Genomic DNA, 21,729 nt, shown 5'->3' with positions numbered 1-21,729 from the left:
GAAGAGAAGAGGAGACAGGTGGTAGGGGAGGAAGCGGGGCGGGTTGGGAAGCGTTTGGGTGCACAAGCCTGGGGAAGGATGCTGTGAGCCCAGGGCACGAGAAGGAGCGAGTCAACTACTGTTTGCTTCTCTTTGAGGAAGGCGCCAGTTTCCCGAGCTTGGGCTCTCACCGCGGCGAGAGGGTCAGGCGCCCAAGCCACTCTCGGGGGCCTCGACGTCCATCCGGGCAAAACCCTGGAGGAACTCCTGCGGGCAGCGAGCCGGGCGGGGGTCACTCGTCGCGCACGTCCCCCCGCCTCCTCCTGGGTCCCGCGCGCCAGCTATGCTGCGGGGCGGGAGGCGCCTCAGGAGGTTTCCGTCTGGTTCCTCCTCCCTCCCCCCAGCCCCGCGCCGACTCCGTCCGCCTCCCCGCCCCCCGCTCGGAGCCCCGGCCAGGCGCGGAGGGAGGGAGGGAGCGGCCCGACGCTGCATCATTCCGCACCGGCTGCAGCGGGGCCTGAGGGAGCAGGTGGAGCGGGCGGGAGCGGCGGGCCGGAGCGCGGGACCCGGGGAGACTGCAGTGACGCTGCCGGGAGACATGGCGGCCGCGCGCCTCTGAATAAGCAGGATCCGGAGCCCCTCGCCGCCCTCGGCCGCCGCAGCCAGGCCATGCCGCACCGCTGCTGACCGCACGCAGGGGCCTGCCCGGAGGACACATGCCGCAGCAGCTGCCGCCTCGCCCCTGATCGGCTGCCCGGCATTCTCCATGCTGCGTTTCTCGCCGGTTTTTCGGGCACTGTAGCCGCGGCTGCGGGAGGCGCAATCAGGGCAGTGCTCTGCTTGTTCATCCGGCCACACTTTTTTCCATTTCCATCCTTCCCTCCTCAGTTTTTGCTCCCTTCCCTCGCCTGCTTTGCATCCATCTCTCTCACCCTGTGACCCTTCCCCCCCCCTCCTGCCTCCATCTACCGGGGCTATGGCCGCGGAAGAGGTATTGCAGACTGTGGACCATTATAAGACCGAGATAGAGAGGTTGACCAAGGAGCTCACAGAGACGACCCACGAGAAGATCCAGGCTGCCGAGTATGGGCTGGTGGTACTGGAAGAGAAGCTGACCCTCAAACAGCAGTATGACGAGCTGGAGGCTGAGTACGACAGCCTCAAACAGGAGCTGGAGCAGCTGAAAGAGGTGAGTTGCCAGTCACCTCTTCCCTGCTTCCCCCCCCCCCCACGCCCACTCATCATCATTTATGAAGTCGGAAAAGATGCTATTGAAAGGACTGTTTCCTCCTCTTAGAGCCCTTTATAGATAAGAGAAGATTGAAAGAGTCCATTGTTTTGTCCCCAAGAGAGAAATTGCCCAGGAAATGAAATGTATAAGCTGGCATTTGGGAGGCAATGGCTGTTTAGTCTGTGGGGGAGGGAGATTCTTAAGAGTCCTCAAGTCTCAGTACTCTAAAGGCGACATTCATCCGGGTTGGAATGCATAAATCAAACTTCTCAAAACTGCTGTTATGCCAAACCCAGCTTTCAGTGACAATCCCATAATCCACAAAGACAAGGAGTAGGTTTGCATTGAGGACCCGCAGTTTCAGGAAGTAGAGCCTATAGTACCTCAGCCTTGATGAGATTGGGAACTATTATTAGGAGAACTCCCCGCCAATCCCATTTGACAAAGGCTGGGCCATCATCATTCTCCTTGGCTTTAGTTATTATTGTCATCGGGCTGAGGGAGAAAAACAACTCTACTGCTGGCTGTGTTTTTGCTGCCTTGATTTCACCTCTGAGTGAGGCTCTGCCGTGCCTGAAGTCTTATAAGGTCACCCTGACTAGGGAAAATTTAACTCCCCTACAAATGGTCTGAAAGAAAGGTGTATATCAAATGCGTGGGTAGCTGTGCATTTCAAATGAGGCTCTTCTCTTTGAAATGACTGTATGTTTAAAACCAGAGTATCACAAATGGGCCGTATATAAAACACTTGTCCTCTTTAATCTTTTGGTATTTTTAAAGACTGGCTGATGTTTTGGAAGAAAATAAGTAGTGAATAGTTTTTTGATTTCCTATCAAAGACCTTGAAGAATATACATCTTGTTGAAGGAACTCAGTCTGTTCTACCAAATTCCTGAGGTACTATGGGTAGCAAGTAACCACTTATAGATATAAATGTACACATACACACTGCTTTCCTATGTGGCATGTCTTTATTTTTAGATACATATTGGCATTTAAAATATTAATTCTGGTTTGGTATATAATGTTAATCAAAAATGTTTTTCTTATAATGTACTCAGTTTTTCAGGAGGGTGTCTTATTTTGTGTTATTACAGTTTAAAAAACATGATTCATGACATATCTAATCAGCTTGCCTCCAGATATAGTACATAATATGGTAAGCATTTATACTTTTAGGTATGTCTTATTTTCATTCTGATGCCTAAATGACAGAAAATAAACATATGGTAAAAACCCCAACTAGAAATCTGATTTTTGTGTATTAGGCTGTACATTTCTGGTTCACATCTTGCTTCATTTTTCCCTAACCACGTAGGTGTCTGTTCTTGACTACAGCAGGACTTAATGGTATTTTGCAACTTAGATTTTAGGCTGATATGTTTAAATTCAAATGATACTGAACCTTGTGAATTCAGTAAACAGGATGGTGACTGTAATTCTCAAAGATGTTTTGATGTTGTCTGCACTTATCAGCACTGCTTTGCCAAGACAAGGAAGTGCAAACCAGGCAGTGTTAGCCATCACCTCCTTGATGAAGGTGGTAGACTTAATTTAATGAAATGGGTGTAGCTGTTAACTGGCCTTCCTGTTATGGTCCAATAACCCTACTAGGGTTTTTCTGTGTCATTACATTCACCATGTGTTGTAAACCTTAATGCAATTGTCTTTTATTTTTTTAATCTTTAAAAAATTTTATTGAAATGTAATTGATTTACAATATTGTGTTAATTTCTTCTGTACAGCAAAGTGACTCAGTTATATATATATATATTCTTTTTCATATTCTTTTCCATTATGGTTTATCACAGGATATATATATATATATATTTTTTTTTTTGTCTTTTGTTGTTGTTGTTGTTGCTATTTCTTGGGCTGCTCCCGTGGCATATGGAGGTTCCCAGGCTAGGGGTCGAATCGAAGCTGTAGCCACCGGCCTACGCCAGAGCCACAGCAACGCGGGATCCGAGCCGCGTCTGCAACCTACACCACAGGTCATGGCAACGCCTGATCGCCAACCCACTGAGCAAGGGCAGGGACCGAACCCGCAACCTCATGGTTCCTAGTCGGATTCGTTAACCACTGCGCCACGACAGGAACTCCCAGGATATATTTTTTTAATGCAGTTGTCTATCTATGACAAGGAATCTGTCTTCATTTACATTGCACTGAAGTCTTTCATACAAAGCCCAGCACATAGTGAGCATACAATAAGTATTTTATGAAAGAATAAATTTATACTGGAAGAACATATACTTTATCAAGCATTTGCTAGTTAATGTTGGTTAGTGTCAGAAGAAGGCTAAGAAAATTTGGAGGCATAGGAAGTGATTAGTATTAAAAACCACTTGTATTACTTTCATCAGAAAAAGTAGGAAAAAAGAGAAAAAGTGTTTTGTAAGAAGAGTGTAACAGTGATTTAATACAGAATAATGCAAATACCAATTATAATTCTTTTTCTATAAAATTGAGGAATATTTTGTTCTTTATAGCAGGAGCTTAATAAAAATTTATCAGGATCATTTTCACCAAATGATTCTTGTTTACATATGTATTTTTGGTTGCTTTTAGCATAAGTATAATTTGATTTTAGATTCCCAGTGAACAGGCTTATACAATTATATAAAAATGTATTTTAGGGTAATAAAATAATCATTATATTTGATAGTGAGACCTGTTATACTGATCCTTTAAACATGACATATACTTCAGTTGGAAATATTTTTTAAATGAGTTTAAATCAGCCTCAATAATATTTCCTGTTTGAAAAGTAAGTCCCCAATAATGTGCAAACTAAGATATTGCAGTGATGATATCACATAGAAGCTATTTTTGAAAAACACTCTGATTTTTCAAAAGGAAGTTTTGTTCATTTTCGGGTACATATAGTAAATGGTGTTGTTGCATTATACTGTAAAGCCACGTATACAACCTTTGGTTTATTTCCAGGCCGTTTCAACAAACATGATGCATTTAAAAGTAACTGGACCAGTGTGTGGGAATGTGCACAGAAGAATACTGTGCTAAGTCCAAGTTGGACATTAGTAATTTGCAGTGTCGTGACTCGGCTCAGTCTTTACAGGTCATGTTGTTTTCAAGAGTCAGCACCCAGCAATGCTGCTGCCCTCCTTCCCAGGCTTTGTATGGCTCTGACAATGATGCAAGTGAGCAGTAATGCTGAAGATGTGCAGAATCAAGATGATGAATTCATTACTTTTTTCCTAGTTATTATCTTCCCTAAGTCTGGATTGCTTTTTGGCTTGGCGTCATATCATTAGGGCTCTGCCCTGTGCTTACATGACTGCTGTAATTCTGTTCCCAAAAGGACACACTTGAAAGAAAAGTACTAATGATGTGAAAAAAGAGTGATTTCTGATATCATCATAATATTCTCCTTTTCATTATCTTTGGGGAGCAGGACAAAGCACGTGTCCCCTAGAATACTTGACCACAGCTTTATAATTTCATGAATAATGCATGTGTTTCAGTGGACTGAGGGCCACCCCATGCCCAGTATATTCAGGGCCTGGCTGAGTGTCTGTCTGGGATGAGTGGAAATAAGTACTGTGCCTGTCACCCAGGCCAAAATAGTGTTTGAAGAAGAGTCATGGTTCTAAGGTAAATTTAAAAGTAAAAATAAACATTCATTAAAGAAAACCCTAGAATTTAAATTTAAGGGTTTGTTTTTGTTTTTTGTTTCATTTTGCTTTGAAAATGTTTCAAATTTAAAGCATAGGAGACTTTTGAAAGATCCGCTTAGAAAGGAATGATTCAGCATTCCTGGTAGCATTTTAGAAACCGTATCCATGGGACAACTTTAGAAAAGTTTTGCAGCTAGGTTACAGTGGACTCTCTTCAACTCGTTTTCTCAACCTAACACCAAAGATAGAGGCCAGCTCCTAAGGAAGCACTTTGTGGATAATATAGCAGCTTTTCCTCTTTGAGCCAACTCGTTGCTTTTTCGGTACTGCACTTAAGTCATTCAAGAAATAAACACTGAACTCACGTACTTTTAGAGATTGTCACATTAGGGACTTGATGAAAGACTTTTAACCACCTGAATTCTTCTTTAAGCACAATTTTTTCCCTCATATGCTTAGAAAGATTGTTAGTTTCTCTTCTCTTTGTAAATTCTAAATCATAAAATCATATGGAGGAAAAAACCCCTCAGATTTCTTTTCTAATCTATGAATAAAGTTGATACTAAATTTCTTTAAACTAGTATTTTTCCCCTCTTTTTTTTTTTTTTTAAAGGACTGTACTCGCAGCATATGGAAGTTCTCAGGCTAGGGGTCAAATCAGAGCTGTAGCCTCTGGCTACACCACAGCCACAACAATGCCGGATATGAGCGCATCTGCAACCCATACCACAGCTCATGGCAATGCTGGATCCTTAACCCACTGAGCAAGGCCAGGGATTGAACCTGCATCCTCATGGATACTAGTCAGATTCTTTTCCACTGAGCTCCCTCCCTCATTGTTTTTAAAGAAGAATGTTACATTTATTATCAAATAAAACATCTAAAATACAATGACATATGCTTTTGGAAAGCCGAGGTTACAAGCAACCTCAACAAACAATTACTTTCATTTTTTTTTTTTTTGCCTAGTTTCTCCAGTTTGCACCATGTTTTTATTTCAACTCAAGATTTCATCTGAAGGTTTTTTTTCAGAATTTCATGCTTACAAATGTCCTTTCCTATCTCCCCTTAAACGCACTTGTTCTTTATGGATATTTTATTCCAAATTTGAAAATATAATTAACTTACATGTTGAAATATAATGTAAAGGACTTTCTTGCCTAAGGTTATACTGTAAATGTGGCTTTGAAGGAGCAGAGGGCATGAAGAGGTGCATGCTCTATCACATAATTCATTATGCTAAAGGAGAAGTGGGAAGTTGACACTATGGCTCATCGGTAATGAATCCCACTAGTATTCATGAGGATGCAGGTTCAATCCCTGGCCCTGCTTAGTGGGTAAGGATCTGGCGTTGCCGTGAGCTGTGGTATAGGTCAAAGATGTGGCTCAGATCCAGTGTTACTGTAGCTGTGGTGAAGGCCAGCAGCTACAGCTCCAATTTGACCCCTAGCCTAGGAACTTCCATATGCTGTGGGTGTGGCCCTGAAAAAAAAAAAAAACATAAAAAAATAAAGGAGAGTAGCAGGAGAAGAAATTGGGAAAGTGGCAGTGGCCGTCTTTTGTCTTGGGAACCATTTTGATGGGGAATCATTAAAAGGAAATGAAAGGAAACCCTTAATGATTGTATTTGGTGCCTTACATCTTATCTCCTAATCTTCATAGTAACTCAGAGGCCTATTGCCTTCTTTTACAGATAAGAAAATAATTAAAGTAATAAAGCATTGAACAATGTATACAGCCCCATTTAGGACTAGGCATGTCGCATGACTTATCTCTAATTCTTTTTTTTTTTTAAGGGCTGCACTAGCGGCATATTTGAGCTGTTGTCCATGACCTATACCACAGCTCATGGCAATGCCGGCTCCTTAACCCACTGAGCAAGGCCGGGGATCCAACCTGTGTCCTCATGGATGCCAATCAGATTTGTTTACACTGAGCCATGGTGGGAACTCCTTTATCTCTAATTCTTAAAACCATCCTTCCCAAGGTAGATATGGCTTGTCTTGTGCAGAAGAGAAAACTTGGTCTTAGAGAGACCAAGGCCACAAAACTGAGTGGCGAAAGCTGGTTCAGGAAGAAGCCCACTTTCTTTTCACTACACCTTACTACCTGAGAAGCTCAAACACTCCAGTCAGCAGGCAGTTTTGAAGGTCACTGTGTTGGTTGGTCATAGAGGGTGGATTGGCTCGGTGCCTGGGTTGGGAGTAGTAGTTGTGGTGTATGGGGAGGAGAGTACCTAAGGGCTACGGAGGAAATATAGGGTATAAATTGGTGTTGCATGTGATGGGCGTAGAGTTAATGGGAGTTCCCATTGTGGCTCAGTGGTTAACGAATCCGATTGGGAACCATGAGGTTGTGGGTTCGATCCCTGGCCTTGCTCAGTGTGTTAAGGATCTGGCTGGTGTTGTCGTGAGCTGTGGTGTAGGTCACAGACGAGGCTCGGATCCTGAGTTGCTGTGGCTCTGGCGTAGGCTGGGGGCTACAGCTCCAACTGGACCCCTAGCCTGGGAACCTCCATATGCCCTGGGTACAGCCCTAGAAAAGAAAAAAAAAAAAAAAAAAGAATATCAGTATGGATAGAAAGTGATTCTACTCACAAAGTAAGACTGTAGGGGGAAGGAGCAGTTTTCGAGGGTAAAGCTGATGCCAGAGTTATAGGAGGCCTTTTAATTCATGTGTTCTTTGAGGGGAGGCATAAATCGTGAGATAAAATATTCAGTTCTCAGTGTAATAAAACAAAGGAGTAATTTGTACAGTTGCTTGTCGTTTTATTCAAACCTAATTTCTAGAATATGGAATATATGAACTTTAACAGTGTTTTCATCATTAATTTGATTGCATTCTGAATTAGGAGATGTGCAGACTTATAAATAAGGGGCACAGAGAGGAAAACCGGCCCTTGCTGACTTCTTGGGTTAGGGTTGCTGGCAGCAACAGTACTCACTCTCCACAGACTGATACTTGAAAGTGCTATAGTGCTTTTAATTTAGGTTTTTTTCTTAAATTTTTTGGCCATAAGAGTTTGTTTGCTCTTTAAAAATTACAGTTGTGGGAGTTCCCTGGTGGCCCAGTGGGTTAAGGATCCTGTCACTGCTATGGCTGGAGTTCTACTGTGGTGCAGGTTCGATCCCTGGCCAGGGAACCTTCTTCACACATTCCAAGCACAGCCAAAACAAAGAAACAAACAAATTAAAAAAAAACCAATTACAGTTGTGTAATTATGATAATTTGTGGCAACAATCCAAATTAGATAAAATTGTAGAAAAGTAAATAGTTCACCTTCCTCTCCAAGTGCTGTCTTTATTCCTATACTTTGGTGAGTATTCTCTTATACTTGTTTTAAAAATACATGAATCCATATGCAGGTTTTAGTAGGGTTGTTTTTATAAAAGTGGGTTCATACCATACATGACATTTTTGTTTTACTAGTACATTTTTTTTTTTTTTTTGCTATTTAGGGCCCTACTTGCAGCATATGGAAGGTCCCAGGCTAGGGGTTAAATCGCAGCTGCAGCTGCTGGCCTACGCCACAGCAATACTGGATCCGAGCTGCATCTTTGACCTACGCTTCAGCTTGCAGCAATACCTGATCCTTAACCTGCTGAGTGAGGCCCGGGGTTGAACCTGCATCCTCATGGATACTAGCTGGGTTCTTAACTCGCTGAGCCACAACAGAAACTCCACTAGTACATACTTTTAAAATGCAGTTATCTCTAGGACAGGGCTGTATTTTTAAGGCACTAATGTTTCAAGTGTGAAGCAAGTGGGATGAATTGGGGAAGAAAATCAGAGAGCCTCAGGGAGTGTGGTTGACACTAGAGGCTGGGAGGGGTAGGGATGTGGCCCAGGGACTGCCCTGAGGATAGTTTGGGTGGCCTGTGAAAGAGAAAACTAGTATAGGTGTATGTAAATGAAACTGACAGGATTTGTTTGGTTGTCTCATGGCAGGCCTGTGTGGTAATACAGGGGAAAAGTCGGGAAGTTTTATGGGTGAATTAGAAGCAGTTTTGATTCCTTGTCTTCTTGGCTAGTGTCAGAACCATTATAATAGATGGCTGGTTTCCAGAGCCAGCAAGAGCTGGTCCTGCAGTGTGGCTACATCCTGCCCATGCTGGGTCTTGAGGAGAAGCCAAGATGATTCAGGCAGTTGGACCTCATTATGTTATCTCATCTTTCCCGGTGATAATTGAGATTTGTTTTTTTTTGTTGTTGTTGCTATTTCTTGGGCCGCTCCCGCGGCATATGGAGGTTCCCAGGCTAGGGGTCGAATCGGAGCTGTAGCCACCGGCCTACGCCAGAGCCACAGCAACGCGGGATCCGAGCCGCGTCTGCAACCTACACCACAGCTCACGGCAACGCCGGATCGTTAACCCACTGAGCAAGGGCAGGGACCGAACCCGCAACCTCATGGTTCCTAGTCGGATTCGTTAACCACTGCGCCACGACGGGAACTCCGAGATTTGTTTCTTTTTTCTTTTTTTTTTTTTGTCTTTTTAGGGCCACACCCGCAGCATATGGAGGTTCCCAGGCTAGGGGTCCATTTGGAGCTGTAGCTGCCGGCCTACACCATAGCTCATGGCAACACCAGATCCTTAACCCACTGAGCAAGACCAGGGATCGAATCTGCATCCTCATGGATGCTAGTCAGATTCGTTTCCGCTGAGGCACAATGGGAACTCCTCCGAGGTCTTTTGTTTTTAACTTGTTATAAAAAAATTGCCTGTATTGCAGTACTATTTTGGTAATTATAAAGATAATGAAAAATATGAAGAAAATTAAAATCAGCCATATTTTTATCACTTTGGGATATTATTATTTGTATTCTTTCCCTCTAGTATTCTTTTATATGTCAAAGTATATAATTAGCAATCAAAATTGATATCAGCAGTTCCCATTGTGGCTCAGTGGTTAATGAATCCAACCAGGAACCATGAGGTTGAGGGTTTGATCCCTGGCCTTGCTCAGTGGGTTAAGGATCCGGCGTTGCCATGAGCTGTGGTGTAGGTGTAGGTTGCAGACACAGCTCAGATCCAGTGTTGCTGCGGCTCTGGCATAGGCCGGTGGCTACAGCTCTGATTAGGCCCCTAGTCTGGGAAACTTCCTGTGCTGCAGGTACAGCCCTAGGAAAGGCAAAAAGACAAAAAAAAAAAAGATATCAGTATAGGTACAGCTATATACCAATAAATATGTAGATCCTAATACAGCTTTCTCTCAAAATTTGAATCATGCTGTCATACAAAATTATTGCTCTAAGAAAGTCTTTTTTTCATTAAAGCATAGTTTTAGGTGTATAATATAGTGATTCACAATTTTTAAAAGTTATACTTCTTTTGTGGTTATTATAAAATATTGCTATATTCCCTGTGTTACAGAGTATATCCTGGTAGCTTACTTTATACATAATGGTTTGTATCTCTTAATTTGCTGCCCCTCTATTGCCCCTCCCCTCTTCCCTCTTCCCACTGATAACCATGAGTTTGTGTTTATGATTAACTTTCTCTTTTTTGTTATATTCACTAGTTTGCTGTGTTTTTTAGATTCCACATATCAGTGATATCATACAATATTTGTCGTTCTCTGTCTGACTTATTTCACTTTGCATAATATCCTGCAAGTCCATTCATGCTGTTGAAAATGGCAAGATTTCATTCATTTTTATGGCAGAGTAGTATTCCATTTGCATACATACCACATCATCTTTATCCATTCATCTGTTGATTGACATTTAGGTTGCTTCCATATGTTCGCTACTGTAAATAATTCTGCCATGAACTCTGAAGTGAATGTACCTTTTCAGAGAACAGAACAAGGCCTTGTGCGTCCCTGGAAGCCAGATTTTGTATTGGATTAAAGAACTGAACAGTAGGAGTTCCATCATGGCTCAGTGGTTAACAAATCTGACTAGGAACCATGAGGTTGTGGGTTCGATCTCTGGCCTTGCTCAGTGGGTTAAGGATCCGGCATTGCCGTGAACTGTGGTGTAGGTTGCCGACCCGGCTTGGATCTCACGTTGCTGTGGCTGTGGTGTAGGCCGGCATTTGTAGCTCCAATTACACCCCTAGCCTGGGAACCTCCATATGCCGCAGGAGCAGCTCTAGAAAAGGCAAAAAGACAAAAAGACCAAAAAAAACTAAACAGTATAGTTGTCCAGTTATAGGATGAGGCGGCCATCTTTAGAAAGTAGTGAGTTCCCTGTCACTAAAAAACTAACCACCCAAGAGTCTAGCCACCCAAGTGCTGGGAATACCATCTGGAGGGCTCATGCTTGGAAAGAAGTTTATGTATAATGATCTCTAACATCCCTCTCCTAGTTGGAGTTTTTTCATTTTATCATTCCAGGTGTCCCAAGTAATTTCACATGTTTTTGTTTGTTTCTATGGCCTTGCCCATGGCATGTGGAAATTCCCGGGCCAGGGATGGAACTTGTGCCACTTGTGCCAGCAGTCACTGGAGCTGTTGCAGTGACAATGCCCGATCCTTAACCTGCTGTGCCATAAGGAACTCTCCTATGTTCTTGTTTTTATACTCCCTTCCCCATCACTAGATCACAGTGTTTTCAACATGGTTAAATTTTTCTTTTTAATGTATACTATTCCACAATATTAATGACTTTTGAACATTTTGAATATTTTCAGAGTGTATCAAAAATTTATCTTGGAAGTTCCCATCGTGGCGCAGCAGAAACGAATCCCACTAGGAACCATGAGGTTGTGGGTTCGATCCCTGGCCTTGCTCAATGGGTTGCCGTGAGCTGTGGTGTAGGTCACAGACTCGGCCTGGATCTGGTGGTGTTGTGGCTCTGGCATAGGCTGGCAGCTACAGCTCTGATTAGACCCCTAGCCTGGGAAACTCCATATGCCGCGGGAGTGAACCAAGAAAAGACAAAAAGACAAAAAAAAAAGTTAAAATGACTATATCTGTAAATTTTGGGATGTTTAAATGAAACTTTATACATTTTGATGCTTTATGGTTGCATTGAGCGGGGGCCTACAACCTCCAGAATATTTTCGCAAACATATGATTATATATTTTATCATTTATGCTTAGTCCAGTATTTTATAATCTGCATTGTCACCTATTTTACACTGTATGCCAACCGGAATTTCTTTTTTGTTTTAGATTGTCTGTTACTTCTTTTTTTAAAACACGGGCTTCATCAGAGGCATGTCCATTATTTCTTCATTTATTCATTCAAAAGTTCGTACTGTGTGACTATTATGTGTACTGTGCTGCTTTCTGAAATTAAAATGTCGAACAGGAGTTCCCGTTGTGGCTCAGCAAGTTACAAACTTGACCAGTACCCATAAAATGTTGAACAAAACAGACAAGATGGAACCGCCTGAATAGAGCTTACAGGGAGATAGTCAGCAAGTACACACACAATTTAAATTTGAGAAATGCCATCGGTGAAGATATGGGGCTGGCTGGGGAAAGTGTGATCAGGAAAAGTCTCTCTTCAGAGCTGACGTCTGAGCCCACACCTGAGTGATGAGAAGGAATCAGTCTTGTAGGGGTTGAGGGAAGTGATTTTTTTTTTTGTTTTGTTTTATCTTTTTAGGGCTGCACCCGGGGGTGGCATATGGAGGTTCCCAGGCTAAGGGTCTAATCGGAGCTACAGCTGCTGGCCTACACCACAGACACAGCAACACAGGATCTGAGCAGCATCTGCGACCTTACCGCAGGATCCTTCACCCACTGAGCAAGGCCAGGAATCCTTAATCCACTGAGCAAGGCCAGGGATGGAACCCATGTCCTCATGGATACTAGTCGGGTCCATCAATCACTGAGCCATGACGGAAACTCCTAGGGAAGTGATTTTTTAGGAAGAGGGACAAGTACAAAGATTGTGGAAGTATGTTGGGAATCTGTAGAGAAAATGATGGGTCACCATGCCCCTTAAAAATAACCACTCACGTAAAGAAGATGTGGGAGTCCCCTTGTGGTGCAGCGGGTTAAGGATCTGGTGGTGTCACTGCAGTGACTCAGGTAGCTGCTGTGGCATGAGTTTTGATCTCTGGTCCAGGAACTGCCACATACTGTGAGCGTGGCCAAAAAAAGAAGATGTGTGACACGCGCGTGCACACACACACACACACACACACACACACACACACACACACTGGTATACTGCCCATAAAAAAGAATGAAAAATTGCTGTTTGCAACAACATGGATGGACCTGAAGGCTACTATGCTTAGTGAAATAAGACAGAGAAAGACAAATGCTGTATGTTATCATTTATATATGGAATCTAAAAAATAAAATAAGTGAATGAATATCAAAATAAACACAGATATAGAGAAGAAACTAGTAGTTACCAGTGGAGAGAGGGAAGTGGGGAGGGGCAAGATAGGGGAGGGGATTAAGAAGTATAAACTACTATATAAAAAATAAATAAGCTCTAAAAATATATTGTACAAGAGGTCCCTGGTGGCCTAGTGGTTAAGGACTCAATGTTGTCACTACAGTGGCTCTGGTTACTGATGTGGCTCAGGTTCAGTCCTGGCCAGGAACTTCTGAATGCTGTGGGTGTGCCCCACCCCCCCAAAAAAAAGATGTCGCACAGCACAGAGAATATAGCCAATATCTTACAATAACTTTATATGAAGTAAAATCTGTAGAAATTTTTTCACTATTTGTACACATGAAACTAATATATTGTAAATAATTATACTTCAGTTATAAAATGGAAAATTAAAAAAACAACTATTCATACTTGGAAAATGACTGTCCATAAATATAGTGTATTGCCTTTAGATTCTTCAAGTGAGGTTTTGGAGCTTGACATTGGAAGAGTTTGAGCAGAGCCTAGATAACTCCATGGAGGTTTTCCCTATACCGACTAGGCATTAGGATCACCAGGGTGATTGATAAAAATACTGCTGCCTGGAGTTCCTGTCGTGGCGCAGTAGTTAATGAATTCGACTAAGAACCATGAGGTTGCGGGTTTGATCCCTGCCCTTGCTCAGTGGGTTAACGATCCGGTGTTGCCGTGAGCTGTGGTGTAGGTTGCAGACTCGGCTCGGATCCTGAGTTGCTGTGGCTCTGGTGTAGGCTGGGGGCTACAGCTCCGATTCGACCCCTAGCCTGGGAACCTCCATATGCCACGGGAGCAGCCCTAGAAAAGGCAAAAAGACAAAAAAAAAATACTGCTGCTTGGATCCCACTCCAAGACAGTTCAATCAGTCATTGGAGGTGTAGCGGGGCTTCTGTATGTTAACCCCTCTCCCCTCATAGGTGCAACCAGGGCTGAGAGCCTCTCTCCTAGAAATATCCAATTTTAGGAGTAAATGAGTCCATAGGAATAGAAGTGTTATTAAGAAAAGCTGGGAAGTTATGAGCTAATATGTAAACCTCCACTGCAGTCTTTTACTTCTCTATTTTCTGTAAATGAACACACTGGAAAGCCTTTCAGAAAACCAGCAAACATCATCAAAAACAACTGCATTAGACAGTTAAAATGTATGTTGAAAGTGTGTAATTTTCAGTCCCTCCAGGTTGTTTGAATTTTTAAAGTTATCTCCTTTGTTGTGTTTCTTTTGTTGCTCTCTTCTGTTTGCAGTTGTTTATGCCAACTTAAAGTCATAGGTAGAATATTAAAAAAGAATTGCTTTGACAGATTGATCTTTAACTTCTGGGGTTATTTCCACTCATTCTTTTGGTTATACATGTTTAGTGTTTTCAAGCATTATTTTATGGAGAAAAAGCACTACTCTAAAATATAATATTTAACTGCCATGTTTCTATCTTTATATTTAGGATGGAAAAAAAAAGACCTGTTTACATTTACGGGAAGTACACAATAACAGTAGCAATTTCCTTCAGAGTGTTTTGTTGCACAGTTTGGTGTGGGTCTGTAAATAGAAGGTTCAGAATGATGGGTCTTTGTTTTTCTCTGGCATACTGCAGACTAATGCAGAATCAAATGCCACTGCTGAAGAGCTCTTAGCCATCAATTTTTGAAATTGAAAGAGGGTTATATCATAACATGAATGTGCCTTGTTGACAAGCCCCACTGATTGCCATTATCTGGATGGTTTTAGGAGATTTTTGAAGTTGACTTCCATGGGAGGTAACTGGAGGGAGACAGGATACATGTAATCTTGCACATGGCTTCTTTTGATGCGCCGAAAATACTGTCATCTTACAGATTATCTTTTTGACATACATGGCCATCCTCTCCCCTCACCTGCCCTGCCATTAAATCATGATCTGACTTTCTTTCTGTTAATGCTTGTGTGTGTGCAGAACCTTTAAGTTCAAAACCTCAAGGAAATATAATTACGAAGGAAAAGCAACCATTAGAGAGAGAGGAAAAAAGGATATAACACACTTGAAAACTAATTATAAATACTTTTGATTATTGGCTCTTTGGATTTTTTTTAATTGATAAAGTTCTTAATTAGTGTTGGCGATTCACAACTAATTAGGGTTTAATGATCTCTTCTCCTGATCTGAACAGCAATAACCCCTTTTTTGTTAAGATTTTAAAATAATTTAGATCTAGAACCCTTTCTTAAGATAGTTCTCAGATCCTCTGTCATTGCCGTTATTGCCAGTCAACTTTTATGTGCTTTTTCATTTTAGCCAAAGAAATAATACATCTATGCAAATCACGTTGAAGTGTTGGGGATAATATGAGCTATTATCTGCTAAAATTGAGACCAGGATCTCAAAACCACAATTATATTTTTAAACAATGGTCACAGTAAATGACAATGAAAAGAACTCTGGACCAATGAGATTTTGGTCATTATTGAACAATTCAAGTGAATATTTGAATTTTTTTTATTAAAGTATAGTTGATTTGCAGTGTTGTGCCAATTTCTGCTGTACAGTAAAGTGACCCAGTCATACATACACATACCTTCTTTTTTTTTTTTTTTTCTTTAATATTCTATCATGGTCTATCCCGGGAGATTGCATGTAGTTCCCTGTTTTGTAGAGTAAGGCCTCATTGCTTATCTATTCTAAATGTAATAGTTTGCATCTATTAACCCCAAACTCCCAGTCCATCCCATTCCCTCCCCTTTTCGGCAACCACAAGTCTGTTCTCGATGTCTGTGAGTCTATTTCTGTTTTGTAGATAGGTTCATTAGTACCATATTTTAGATTCCACATGTACGTGGTATCATTTGGTATTTGTCCTTCTTTTTCTGACTTTCAAGTGAACATTTATTAAGTTGTGTTTTAATTGTGATGCTAATGTGATTTAGAAATATGACAATGGGCACCAAAGTAAATACCATGAGTAGGTAGGTCACTGGGTAAAGCTAACTAAAGTTTATTCATTTTTTTCCTATAGTAACGGTATATTTAGTGCCTCCTCTGTCTGTGCAGTCTGTGTGCTGAGGATATAGCAGAGACAAACCCAACAGGAATATCCATGGTGGTGAAGCTTACTTTCTGCAGGGGAATGGGAGGGGGACAGTAAATAAAATGAATAGGTGAAATAGGATGTTAGGAGTTCCCCTTGTGGCTCGGCGAACCCGACTAACATCCATGAGGACGCGGGTTTGATCCCTGGCCTTGATCAGAGGGTTAAGGATCCGGTGATGCCGTGAGCTGTGGTGTAGGTCGCAGACACGGCTGGGATTCCTCATTTCTGTGGTTATGGCGTGGGCCGGCGGCTACCTCCTATTAGACCTCTAGCTTGGGAACCTCCATATGCTGCAGGTGTGGCCCTAAAAGACAAACAAACAAACAAAACAGAGAAGGGAGAGATGGTGTGTGAAATGGAGAAAGGCCAGAGAAAGCCTCCTTGAGAGGACCAGTGGAGAGCCCTTGTGGCTGGTGGGGACTGAGCAGGTGGTGGATAGTGGGGACTGGGAACATTGCCAGTGAGGATGGTAGAAGAGGTGAATAGCAGTTGAGGTCAGAGAGGGAATGGGTATCAGGTGATGCAGCAACTTTTATTTTGTTTAATTCTACCCCCCCCCTTTTTAGTAGCAATTTCTTTCTTTATTCTCCCACTTTTTTTTTTTTTTTTGGCCTGTGGCATGTGGAAGTTCCTGGACCAGGGATCGAACTTGAGCCACAGCAGTGACAATGCCAAAAGCCCTTAATTGCTAGGCCACCGGGGAACTCCACAGCAACTTTTAAATTGTTACCAGGACTTTGGCTTTTGCTCTGAGTGGTACGGGAAATTTTTGGAGGATTTGAGCACAGGCGTCACAGTGTCCTACACTGTTTTCCCCACCTGTGCATATGTTCAGGGAAACTGTAACCTTCTTCAGGGAAAAGGAATTTAACCTGGTTGCTTGTGAAATATGTCGCGTTCTCCTCTGTGCCTCCTGCATAGCAGGTGTGTAGTAGATGTTTTTGGTATGTCATTCATTTAGGCTGGGGGAGAAAAGGCAGTGTAAGTAACACAGTTATTTTGAAAAGAGGTTGAACCAGACCACATGTTTAACAATAACCGTTTGTTTGACTATTTAAACCAGTTTACTAAAAAAGATACTGTGCTGACTTACCTGGTTCCTTGTATTGGAATCTTTATGATTTTCTACTCTCCGTCCATATGGGCCATCTAGTAGACCCTAGTCTAGGGTGACATAAAGGCAGTTTAACATTGTCTGTGCCACAGTTGATATTCTAGTTCCTGAGGGACTGGAATGGATGCTGGTCATTCATTCATTCATTCATTCATGTATTAACTGTTTAGAGAGCATCAGTTAAATGCCAAGCTTATGCTGTGCATACAAAAATGAGGAAGAGGGAGTTCCCGTCGTGGCGCAGTGGTTAACAAATCCGACTAGGAACCATGAGGTTGCAGGTTCGATCCCTGCCCTTGCTCAGTGGTTTAATGATCCAGCGTTGCCGTGAGCTGTGGTGTAGGTCACAGACGCGGCTCGGATCCAGCGTTGCTGTGGCTCTGGCGTAGGCTGGCAGCTACAGCTCCCATTAGACCCCTAGCCTGGGAACCTCCCATATGCCGCGGGAGCAACCCAAGAAATGGCAAAAAGACAAAAAAAAAATGAGGAAGACATGGTCTTTATTTATTTATTTATTGCTTTTTAGGGCTGCACCTGCAGCATATGGAAGTTTCCAGGCTATAGGATGAATCAGAGCGGTTGCTGGCCTACTCCATGGCCATAGCAAAGCGGGATCCAAGCTGCATCTGTGATCTACACCACAGCTCACAGAAACAGTGGATCCTTAACCCACTGAGTGAGGCCAAGGATTGAACCCACATCCTCGTGGATACCAGTCGGGTTTGTTTCCGCTGAGCCACAGTGGGAATTCCATGGTCCTTATTTTTAAGTTACTTATTTACTCTTAGAGGCAAAAGACATGAACAAATGTGATTAAGATATTTTATTGGAAAGATTGTGGCCTTTAGAGTCAGAACAAACTGTATTTGAACTTGTTTAGTAGCTCAGTGATCTTAGGCTAATACTTAAAACTCTGCAAACCTCACTTTCCTCCTCTGTAAGACAGAGAATGATAATAACTATGGGTATTAAAGACAAATCCAGGTAAAGCATTTAGAACAGTCCCTGACACATTGTAAGCACTGACTAATGATGGGTGTGATGGTGATAATGATTAATAACAATAATAAAATAGTAAAAATAATAATTTGTTGGCTTTGCTTGATAGGACAGAAAAGCAAAGGGCAGCAAACTCAGCTTAAAGAAATCAGAGAAAACTTCCTGAACAGGACAACTTGTGAGGGACAGGAGGAATGAGGAGGTATTTTCCAGGCAGATGAGGCAGTGGAGTCCTTCAGGAAAAGGGAACAGCCTGCAAAGGAGGGAGGATTCGAGAGATTATTGCTTGTCAGCAGCTGTGTTGTTGCAGGTGGTATTTGAAATGGGAGGAGAGGTGGGAGGTGAGCCTGCGGAGATGGTTTGGGGCCAGACCACAAAGGGCCTGATAATGAGCATTGTCAGTCCCTGCCACCTTGGCAGATGCCGTGGCATGAGAGGGCTTTGCCCCTGAGAGCCAGGCCCAGGGACAGGGTGAGAGGTATCTCCACTCACAAGGGGTATGGAAGCTTCTGCTGCTCCTGGGCCCCATCTGGTGTGTTTTAGGGTTTATTTTAATCTTGTGGCCTCTTGTGAATTGTCGACTGGCAGCTTCCCGGTCTTAACCCCATTGAGACCAGGTTGACTAATTGCCCCTTCATTGTGGGTCCTCAGTGCCCCTGTCCTTCCATTGGTTGGGCTGGTGCTGCTCCTAGTGACCTCATTGCTCACACACCCATCTGGTTCCTGACTCCCTCAGCCCCAAGAGCCACATACCTTGCAGTCTTGCCTTAGATGCTACCCTGCTGATGAGACCCTGGATATTGGGCTCTGTCCACAGTAGACTTAGTATTTCCTTGCTCCCTGGCTTTGCCGTTTAGGCCTCATGGCTGTTTTCCTCCTCTCTTGTCTTTTCTCTCAGTTACCATTGATTCAGCTTCAACCTCTTTTTTGCTGCTTTTCTGGGAGAGTCTCCTTCATGCCTCTTGACCAGGGTCAGCCCACTTTTGGGAGAGCTAAGGAGCTTACGCTTGATCTGTATACCATGGGAAAGCATTGACAGTGTCAAAACAGGCGAATCATATAATTCACTTGATGTTTTAAACTGTGATTTTTGGCTTTTGATTCTGTCAGTTCAGTGGTCTAGGACCGCTGACTAACCCTTATGCTGGGAACAATTAAAAACGCTAGGTAAAATATAGAACCAGCCTTTAAAATGAATGAATGAATTACTTCTTAGTAAGAATGCTCAGAGGCTAAAACTGAATTAAAGCAAGAACCCTTAGAAGTAAGCAGCACAGGCGTTCCCATTGTGGCTCAGCAGGTTAAGAGCCTGACATAGTGTCTGTGAGGATGTAGGTTCGACCCTTGGTCTCACTCTGTGGGTTCAGATCCGGCTGTGTTGCAAGATGTGATCTAGGTTGCAGATACAGCTTGGATCTGGTGTTGCTGTGGTTGTGACATAGGCCTCAGCTGCGGCTCCAACTTGACCCTTGGCCCAGAAACTTCTGTATGCTGCAGTGCAGCCGTTAAAAAAAAAAAAAGTAAGCAGTACATAAAATGTTGACTTTACTTTGAGTGCCTTTACCAATCAGGTTAAACTGAGCATTATTTCCAAGGGCCACTTATGTAGAGGAAATAAAAGACAAAACTTAGAATCCCCAAGTTTGGGCTCCAAAGGACTTCACACCCACTCTAAGAGGGGAAAACCATCCTTTCCCACTTCCAGGAGCAACTACATGAAAAACTGGGTGTTTCTCCTTAGACTTCATATCCCACCAGTTGGCTCTCACCAGTGTTTGCAGACTGTTCACACAGTGTGTGTGTGTGTGTGGGGGGGAAGGGCTGAAATCCAAGAAACGTAAGGTCAGAAATTAGAGTGATCTGGGCTTGGTCATGCCTGCTGATAACTGTCAGAAGCAAATGCTTTGAAGAAACCTATTGTCATGACGGACTAGAAAGAATCACCAGAGATAGTTTTCTAAAAAAAAAAAAAAAAGAACCCACAGTTTTAGAAACATCGCAGAATATACAAGGAACGAGGCACCGTTAGCTCCATGTCCTTGTCATTTCTTTGTATTGTCAAACTTTAGAATATTTGCCTCATTGGTAGGTGTGAAAAGGTATCTCACTGTAGCTTTAGTTTGTATTTTGTGACTATTAATGAGGGTAATAAGCATCTTCTTAAATGTTTGTGGGCATTTGTTTCCTCGTCATTGCAGTGCTTTTTCATGTCTTTTGCCCATTTTTCTACTAGGAATGTTTATATCTTTCTTTCTTACTGATTTGTAGGAGTATATATCATGTTCTGTATTCTAATCTTTTTTCAGTTATGCATGTTGAAAATCTCTTCTAGTTTGTGGCTTGTCTTTTCACTCTTTCTGGGGTTCTCTTTGATGAAGAAAAATTCAAAATTTTAATTTAGTTGATTTATCATTCTTTTGTGTTTATAGGTTGTGCTTTTTGATTTTTGTTTAAGAAATCCTTTCTTACTCTAAAGTCATCATAAAAATATTTTCCTATATTGTTTTCCGAATAGCTTATGGTTTTCCTTTTATTTTTAATTTTTTTCTTCTTTAATGGCTGTACCTGCAGCATATGGAAGTTCCTGGGCTAGGGACGAAATTGGAGCTGCAGCTGCTGGCTCACACCATGGCCACAGCAAAATCTGATCCAAGCCGCATCTGCAATCTGTGCTATAGCTTGCAGCAATGCTGAGTCTTTAACCCATTGAGCAGACCAGGGATTGAACTTGAATCCTCAAGGACACTATGTTGGGTTCTTAACCCGGTGAACCACAGCGGGAAACTCCTGCCTTTTGTATTTAAATCTTTAATTCTTCTTGAAATTGATTTCTGTGTTTGATGTGAGATAGAAATCTGATTTCCCCTGTAATTTTTCCCCTTTAAAACTGGATTGCCAGTGATCTCACACTGTCAGCAATTGAGTAGTCCTTTCTTCCATTGCTTTTCAGTGCCTGCTTTATCATAAATCAAGTTTCTTTGTATGCATTGGTCTGTTTCTGGACTGTTTTTTTTCTTGGCTCTGCAGGGTTCCTGGGCAGGGATGGAACCCCCATCACAGTAGTGACCTGCAGCAGGGACCTGAGCCACATCGGTGACAATGCCAGAGCCTTAACCTGCTAGGCCACCACAGAACTCCCAGAGAGTTTTAAATGTGATGCTGGACTGCTGAACTTTCCCTCTCCATATTATTAGTATTAGATTATGATGTGGGGGGGGCAGAATTCAAATAGTTTTGACTTGAAAATATAATTAAGCTATAAACATAAGGAGAAAATTATTGATTTAAAATTATCTGAACAAATAACACTACGAAGGATTTTTTTCAAGTAAGAAGCAGAACAATTACATTTTTCATAACATGAAAAAGGAAATAATGTAAGATG

At 42.3% G+C, this 21,729-nt stretch overlaps 1 protein-coding gene across 4 annotated transcripts in view; it reads left to right on the top strand.

Moving 5' to 3' along the window:
• The first annotated feature begins 447 nt into the window (after positions 1-447).
• Positions 448-21,729, top strand: part of BICD1 (BICD cargo adaptor 1) — a 239,672-nt gene continuing 218,390 nt past the window's right edge. The window contains exon 1 of one of the 4 annotated variants that reach the window (XM_047787261.1): positions 448-1,168. In XM_047787261.1, coding sequence (XP_047643217.1) covers positions 956-1,168 — 213 coding nt within the window. In that variant the 5' untranslated portion in view covers positions 448-955. The remainder of the gene's footprint in view (positions 1,169-21,729) is intronic. The other 3 variants (XM_047787257.1, XM_047787258.1, XM_047787259.1) reach the window with 3 other exon arrangements.

This window comes from Phacochoerus africanus, chromosome 7 (genome assembly GCF_016906955.1).
Source record: "Phacochoerus africanus isolate WHEZ1 chromosome 7, ROS_Pafr_v1, whole genome shotgun sequence".
NCBI classification, from domain to species: domain Eukaryota; kingdom Metazoa; phylum Chordata; class Mammalia; order Artiodactyla; family Suidae; genus Phacochoerus; species Phacochoerus africanus.
This window is presented reverse-complemented; position numbering and strand designations above follow the sequence as displayed.